This window comes from Fragaria vesca, linkage group LG4 (assembly GCF_000184155.1).
Source record: "Fragaria vesca subsp. vesca linkage group LG4, FraVesHawaii_1.0, whole genome shotgun sequence".
In the NCBI taxonomy this organism is placed as follows: Eukaryota; Viridiplantae; Streptophyta; class Magnoliopsida; order Rosales; family Rosaceae; genus Fragaria; species Fragaria vesca.
The window spans coordinates 7,412,675-7,420,854 of NC_020494.1; the positions used below are offsets into that span (position 1 = coordinate 7,412,675).

Genomic DNA, 8,180 nt, shown 5'->3' on the forward strand with positions numbered 1-8,180 from the left:
TTCATACGATCGAAAACAAATATATTGTGGTATAATATTGAGGTCGTGTCACGATTGATTTCTTGTCATTCATTTTGCTTTGGTATCATGCATTCCTACAAACATTACCGGCCACCTTAGGGAATCCGATCTAGGAGAGATACCAAAAGAATATATACAAGGCAATGTAGTGGAATGAGGGTAACATATGCATGATTCGTGTATGCGATTCCTTTTCTCTTTTCCAATTTTGTAGCAGCCATACAAGCATTTCTAGTGGCATTAAGCCTAACCTCTTGTAAACATGCATGCTTAATGATGGCTATACATCAGCACAAAATTCCATCAGTTTTGGAGCCTACCGGGCACATCTTTTTCAGCCTTCAAGCTAACTTAAGGGGCAAAAGCTAGCTTATACACGTTTACCATAGTAATTTGGCACTGTTTATACTAGCTCATCGCTCTCCAACTTACCAATATTGCCATCAACTCAAAATTACGAGTTCGATCGATCTACTGCAATATAACAATTTCTAATTTTGTCAAGTGATTTCTCGACTAATCTGTTTCCATGTTATGGTTAGAAATCGTGTTTATTATTTATATTTGATCGATCAACACAAAATCCATGTGATCAACGTTAGTTATTTATCATGTGTCCGATATTATTGGATTGCTTAGATATGGAAGCTAGGAAATTAAGCAACTTGGTTCCAATTGCCAACCATCCCATGCAAATTCCCCATAGGTATGAACCAGGTTGATACCATAAAATCTCTCTCCCATATATTGTTCAGTTGGGTATCTCTACCTAGGTGAGATGATACATCTTTAATTGATTCATTACACTCTACTAGTCATTGATTCCTACAAGTATATGGTAGCTAGTATATATAACGTGTCCAAATTTCATTTTGCATATATAATAAATATTTTCCCCCTCTCCTTTTCTCCATTTGCAATACTATCTGAACATTCATCTCCCAGAATCCTTCACTTTTGTTGGGTTATAAATATATCCGCACCCTTTAGCTTCTCGTATCCGAGATTAAGGCTCACCAAGTATCTATCTTGCTTTCCTCATTTTAGCTTGCGCTCTATCTGGCTCTAGAACTATTGTAAGAACAATATGTTCAAGTGGTTTCGATCCAAGTGTCTTCCTCACCAAAACCAAGTTGCTAGTGAGTCGGTGCACGGCAGGAACTTGGCTCTGAAAGAGCTGAGCTGCAGTGTTTGCTTGGAGGAAAACAAAGTATGCAAATGCGAGGAAAGTTTTGAGAGCTGCAAGAAAGTCGACTCAGATGTTAGCGATGATGAGCAGCACCACGGAGAGGCCAATAATTCTGTTACTCATGCTGTGATCAACATGACTGGGATGCTCATAGGTACGTAACAATGTCTTCTAGCTACAATGAAGCCTATGGCTTTATGGTCTGCAAGATAGTTATCATTTCATGTACGTATTTGCTAATTTTCTATGGCGTGCGCTACAGGTTTGGGGCAGTTATCAACTCCATATGCCCTAGAATCTGGAGGGTGGGTTTCTGCATTCTTGATGATAGGACTTGGTGTTATATGTGCGTATTGTTCTCATCTACTAGGGAAATGCCTAGACAAACATCCCAAGTCAAGAAGCTACACTGATATTGGACAGAATGCTTTTGGAACCAAAGGAAAACTCCTAGCAGCAACCTTCATCTACTTGGAGATCTTCATGGCTCTTGTGTCCTACACCATTTCATTGCATGACAACATAAACAGGGTTTTCTCGGGCACCCAAGTTCAGATTCCATGGGCCAAGTTATCGAGATCTCAGCTCCTGACGTTGGCGGCGGTTCTCGTTGCTCTGCCGAGTCTGTGGTTGAGAGATCTCTCTTCCATATCATTCCTTTCCTTTGGTGGTGTTCTCATGTCACTTGCCATTTTTGCATCAGTGGCATGCACAGGGATTTTTGGAGGGGTGAAAGCTAATCATATTATACCAGTCCTTCAGATTCAAAACATTCCTGCAATATCTGGCCTTTATATCTTTAGCTATGCAGGACATATTGTCTTTCCTAATTTGTACAAGGCCATGAAAGATCCTTCTAAGTTCACCAAGGTACTTGATTTACCTCTCACATGTCAACAACTAGTTAATCTTCTTATTTTCTTTTTTGGTCAGTTAAAATATGCTACAATCTTATATATACTGGGTTCTTGCTCCTTGGTTCTTTTCTCTTAAAACCTAACTAATTTATGTATTATAGTCCTAATAAATAGTAACATAACATTCTAGCTAGTCGATCTTGAAGCTTTGTATATTCTCCCTCGTAACAACGTACGTAACATGCTTGAATAAGAATAAATTCGCCATCACTAATTCTAGAATATAATACTCAAGTAGATTTTGCTTCATTTTTCCTGTAACTTCTGACTCATATATGTTTCAAATTTTCCTGCAGGTATCTATAATAAGCTTCAGCTTAGTCACTTTGCTTTACAGCACTCTAGCCTTCATGGGTGCCAAGTTGTATGGTCCCCATGTAAATCCCCAAATCACTCTAAGCATGCCTCCCCATCTTATTGTTACAAAGATCGCACTTTGGGCCACAGTGCTCACACCAATGACCAAATATGCTCTGGAATTTGCACCAATGGCAATCCAGGTGGAACATAATCTCCCAGATTACATGAGTTCAAGAACAAAGTTGATTGTGAGAGGTACTGTTGGATCCTTTCTACTTCTTGTGATTCTGGCACTAGCTCTGTCAGTCCCATATTTTGAGTATGTTCTTAGTCTCACTGGATCCCTTGTGAGCATTGCAATTTGTGTCATTTTCCCTTGTGCCTTCTACCTCAAGATTTGTTGGTCTCAGATATCAAGGCCTCTTCTGGTCCTAAACTTCACCCTGATTGCATTTGGATTTGTTCTTGGATTGTTTGGAACCATTTCCTCTTCAAAGTTGCTCATGCAAAATCTGAGCAGAGCTCACTGATTAGCTGAGACAAAGTTGAAGTACCAGACGCATACAGTTAGTTACACCTTTCCATTCTGGGATGAGTTGACTTTATGAATTGTGCTCTTTTCTTTTCTTTCTTTTCTTTCTTCATGTAATATTATGGAGGTTGAACTCCATCTATAGTTGTATATGTATATGCGGTTGTTAAAAAAAAAAAAGATTTCAGAGACAAAATGCTTTTTCTACTGGGATATTTTGTATGATCAGATTAATGTAACCTTTTCCTTGCTCAAATTATCATCCGAATGCCTGCTACTCGGTTAGCAACGTTTGGCATCGGTATGTAGTCTTGGTATATCCATTTCAGTATTATCTGCTTTTGTGCAACATCTTCTGATGTCAAGTCCAATAGTTGTCCCAGTATGCTATCACCGATTCTAATACTATATCACTGTTGAAAATTATGTAATAATATCCAATATGAATGAAAATAAAATTACTCATGACCTTTCTATTTGAAAATGTGTCTTTTTTAATAGGTGTCTTTAGGAATAAGTGTGTCTCTTTAAGGAGATAAGTGAACGGACATGTTGGTTCACTTGGGGTTTCTATATAAACCCATACTCATATCTCCTTAAATATAAGATCAAGAATCTTCAATTCTTCATTCTTCTAGAAGTCTTGTTCGTGTCAAGAGAGTACAAGATACAATTTATGGTTCGCTAGAGTCCAAAATTGCGGTGTTTCTATTTTGGATCATCGATTGTTGTATTCTACAAGGCGGACGCCCATCGAACTACAAACACAAAGGTAAGAGCGAAATATGTCTTTAGTGCATTTATGCATGCCTCAATCGGAATATCAAATCAGTTCTTTCTTTCGTTGTACTACTTTTATAAGATTCATATAATGTTATACTTATAAATTAGGATTGAATCGTTACTTTTAATCGTAGTCGTACTTTGTTTTGTTTCTCACACTCTTTATTGAGATTTCTATTTTATTTAAAAATCATATATATGATTGTTCCCCAACAATCACTTTGATCATCATCTACGCAAGTTCAAGCGAAGTAGTCTTCATTCTCGATCCTTTGAAACAATGCTAGCTAAAGTTGTACCTGAGCTCCACTTGACCAGTGAACCGCCCCTTGTCGCCTAACTTTCAATTTATGCCGCTTAGGGTCCCAAACAAGGGTACAAGCCCCTGAGTCTGCATTGGACTCGGGTTAACCATGACCAAAGTGACCAAATGTGACCAGTTCTAGCTATGATTAACACCAAACTTCATTCCTGGTAAAAGGATAACCAAAATTTTGTCACAGCACTTGCTTCCTTCCTGCGAGTTTAGGCCATCTTTAACCCGGCCAGTTTTAAAAACCAATAAATCAGACCAATTCCTATTTAAAATGACCCAATCGATGAATATATCAAAACCTCGAACATGCCAAATACACAAAAGCAAATAAATCGTAGAACTTCATTAACAAATGTGAACAACAAAACAATTAAATTGTAAACATTAACATGTATCATGAACCACATAAATAGTTTTACGCTGTAATAAAATATAATCGACATAACACTAGAGAAATAAATCTAACCTTAACCAAGACAAAATTATAGAACAGCTTCTCTGAAAAGCGTTGCTTTTATCAAGTCGCTTTTCCTTTTTCCTTTTTATTTGTATTTATAAAACACATTTTTTCTTCCCTTTTCGCATAACAAACTAACGGTGTCAAAGTCAAAAACATGTCGATAGTTATGTACAAAAACATGTGCAAAATATTCACGTACAAAAACAATTTACAAATACGATAGTTTTGAAACTAAAGGTGTCCAAGCCAAAACATGTGCTTGGTATTTTCTTTATCTTCTATTTAGAAAAACTTAATTTTGTAATTAAAACAATAGAAAAAAAAAACAAATATTTGATAAAGGGAAAGAAAAAAAGAAAAAGAAATAGACAGGAAAGAGGGGTTCTACTTCTACCGACTTTAAACGCCTTTTCTTTAATTCAAATTTCAAACCCCAAATCTTTATCTTTTGGGATTTCTGTCCGTTATGCAGAGAAAGACAGGTAGAGAGAGAGAGAGAAGGGAGAGAGACGAGAGACCCAAATCACCCAATTCCATTTCCGGTAAAGTGCCCCGTTTCTCGGATCGATTATCGTCTCTCGTCGCTCAGTCTCGTGTAAGGATTAGCTCTCTCGCTCTCTCTTTGTGTTTGCTTGAAACAAATTCTATCTGTTTTCTTTCGTTTGGCTTGATTCTCTAATTGGTGGTGCCTTGGGTTGCCTTGGATTAATCGATTATGTTGCCTCGAAGCCTTGAAAAGAGAGAGAGAGAGAGAGCTTGTTGCCTCGCTTGTTTGCCTCGGATTAATATGTTGCCTCAATTGATAGGGCTCTCTCTCTTTTTTTTGCCTTGATTCGATAATTGATGGGTTAGTATGTTGCCTTGGATTAATATGTTGCCTTGGATTATTGATTGATTTTGTTGCCTTGATTAATGTTCATGATTTTGTTGCCTCGGAGAATATTGTTTCCTTCTTGCTGCCTCGGTTGTTTCATTTATTTCACATAAATGGGTTACCATTTGATTAACATGATTCTGTTGCCACAGAGAGAGAATATTGTTGCCTTGGATTAGTATGTTGCCTTGTCCCAAGAATTAGATTGTTGCCATTTATTTCTTGTTCTGCAAACCATGGTGGCCTTGATGCCGGCCTATTTCCAGATATGTTGCCTTGTCCCAAGAATGAAACTGTTGCCAATCTGCAAGTTTGAAGCTTTATTTGGTATTATACCATTCAGGAATTTGCGATTTGTTGCCTTTGCTTGAATGTATATGAATCTGAGCATGAGATTATATTCAAAATTATGGTGCTCCCTCTTGTACTGGGGTTGAAGTACCATTTTTAAAGATTGGTGCTCCCTCTTTTGTAGGGGTTGAAGTACCAGTTTTCAAGATTGGTGTTCCCTCTTTACTTGTTCTTTTATTGTTGTCTGCTACAACGTACATGTCCTCCTTGTGAATGTGCCTCAGCTAGACGTCACTGAAGGCCTTCATTATGGAGATACAATTGTCAAAAGGGTTCCCTTTCAGATGAAGAAAGACCATATAAAACCCCAAGATGGAACAATGAAAGATTATCTTTTTAACTTTGGATTTGTTATCTGTTTTCAGCAGACGACCCTGGAAAATATTTGGGGTTACCCACTGTGGGGAAAATCACAAAAAGCAAGCACTGCCTGTGTTAAAGAAAGGGTGACTAATACGATTCAGGGATGGAAGAATGTGCACCTAACTCCTGCTGGTAGGGAGATCCTTATTAAGCCGGTAATTACAGCTATTCCTGCATATCCTTATGGCAGTCTTTATGATTCACTGGCTCAGTTGGGATAAGATGGGGTTACCAAATGAGCTTGTTTTCCTTGATGATTCTGTTGCTTCTGATTAATATGTTGCCTTCATTGTCTCACATGAATGGTTTACCATGTGATAAATTTTATGGTTTATCTGTTGTATACTATTGATGCCCAGATATTTTGCCTTGTCCCAAGAATTGAAAGATGGAACTAACACCACAAAATGTCGCCATTCTGCAAGTTTGAAGCTTCATTTGGTATCAAACCATTCTGGAATTGCGATTTGTTGCCTTGTCGCTCATTTCCTGGGGTTGAAGTACTAGTTTTGAAGATTAGTGCTCCCTCTTTTCTAGGGGTTGAAGTACCAGTTTTCAAGATTGGTGTTCCCTCTTTACTTATTCTTTTGTTGTTGTCTGCTACAACGTACATCTCTCTCCTTGTGAATGTGTCTCAGCTAGACATCACTGAAGGCCTTCATTATGGAGATACAATTGTCAAAAGGGTTCCTTTTCAGATGATGAAAGACCATATAAAACCCCCAAGATGGAACAATGAAAGACATCTTTTCACTTTGGATTTGTTATCTGTTTCAGCTCTACTCTATTTTCCCCTTTCAGACAACCCTGGAAAATATTTGAGGTTACCTACAATATGGGGAAAATAAGAAAAAGCAAGCACTGCCCTTTGTTAAAGATAGGGTGACTAATATGATTCACGGATGGAAGAATGTGCACCTAAATTCTGCTGGTAGGGAGATAATTATTAAGTCGGTCATTACAGCCATTCCTGCATATCCAACGGCAGTCTATAAATTTGTTAATGGGGTGTGTAATGAGCTTGAGTCAGAAATCTCTAAGCTTTGGTGGGGTGATTCAAACAAAGGTGGCAAGATTCATTGGCTCATGTTGGGATAAGATGGGGTTACCTATATACTTCTACATGTTGGCTGCTGGAGTTTCACATGACAAGTATATTTTCTTTATTGTGATTAAACCCCATGTTTGTTTGAATAATGTGAGATGGATAAGGCAGGATATAAATCAATGCAGTTCATGGGTTTTGACGTGGACAATTGTATGTGGACAATGATTGTGTCCATGATGAACGCCACTTGTTTGATGAAATGTCCACAACGATTATATTTCAAAAATGTCTTGCTGAATTGATATGTTGGAAATGAGGAGTTAAGTAATTCTGTTGGTATATGCATGGAGATGACTAGTAGTGAAATAAGGCCAATGCAGGTACAATTTCTTGCGTTCTCTCTATTGTGCCTCAGAAGGAATTATCAGTGTTAGTACTCAATTTCACGGTTTAGTAGTTGCTTATGGTTTGGAGCTCTGTGTTTTCCTGAAGGCCCGAGTTAAATCACAAAAAGAGAAAAAAGAGAAAAAAAGGTTCAGTGCTGGGAGCACAATTCGAATCCAGATTGAGCTGCGTGTTGCAAGATGCTATCTTGTGCTGATGACTGAAGGAATGTCATGCTCTTTTGCTGATGACAGAGGATGCTTGGGTGCATCTCGGTGAACTGAAGTCTCATGTTACCCTTGGTTGTGTTCATTAGGTCAAGTTACAACATGGTTGAGTTCGGGACCAAGTATACATAATGGGGTATGTTCTATGTACCACTCAAGTGTTTCCAGCACATTGAAAATTTGCTCTTTAGTTGAATTGTGCACTATCCATAAAAGGTCCAGACTTTGTTAGCATATATGAGTGGGTGGCTGTGCTTGGGGATCTTTGTTGTTACTATTTCTTGGCGTACTGCTAATTGATCAATGCTAATATTTTTAAAAGGAAAAGGCCATTGAGAAAAGCTGTGCTAGGATTTGGCATATATATGAAACTGTATTGTGGCTGTGCATGGGTTGTGTGTATAGTAGTTTCTGT

General features: G+C 38.0%; 2 protein-coding genes across 2 annotated transcripts; both read left to right on the top strand.

The window, feature by feature from the left end:
• Positions 1-1,108: 1,108 nt before the first annotated feature.
• On the top strand, positions 1,109-2,957 carry LOC101301580 (vacuolar amino acid transporter 1-like). The gene is made up of 3 exons (XM_004297978.1): positions 1,109-1,364; positions 1,473-2,080; positions 2,424-2,957. The coding sequence occupies exons 1-3, from the start codon at positions 1,109-1,111 to the stop codon at positions 2,955-2,957; spliced, it is 1,398 nt and encodes a 465-aa protein (XP_004298026.1).
• A 2,027-nt stretch (positions 2,958-4,984) lies between these two features.
• Positions 4,985-7,673, top strand: LOC101301866. The gene is made up of 2 exons (XM_004297979.1): positions 4,985-5,113; positions 6,109-7,673. Exons 1-2 carry the CDS (start codon positions 4,985-4,987, stop codon positions 6,325-6,327), a joined length of 348 nt encoding a protein of 115 aa, XP_004298027.1. The 3' UTR covers positions 6,328-7,673.
• The last annotated feature ends 507 nt before the right edge of the window (positions 7,674-8,180 follow it).

Bases quoted from the DNA above. Each gene is read 5' to 3' on its own strand.
- LOC101301866 (XM_004297979.1), top strand. From the start codon at position 4,985: ATGCAGAGAAAGACAGGTAGAGAGAGAGAGAGAAGGGAGAGAGACGAG. The intron at 5,114-6,108 runs GTAAGGATTAGC...ATCTGTTTTCAG, and splicing joins CTCTCGTCGCTCAGTCTCGT to CAGACGACCCTGGAAAATAT.
- LOC101301580 (XM_004297978.1), top strand. From the start codon at position 1,109: ATGTTCAAGTGGTTTCGATCCAAGTGTCTTCCTCACCAAAACCAAGTT. The intron at 1,365-1,472 runs GTACGTAACAAT...CGTGCGCTACAG, and splicing joins CATGACTGGGATGCTCATAG to GTTTGGGGCAGTTATCAACT. The intron at 2,081-2,423 runs GTACTTGATTTA...ATTTTCCTGCAG, and splicing joins ATCCTTCTAAGTTCACCAAG to GTATCTATAATAAGCTTCAG.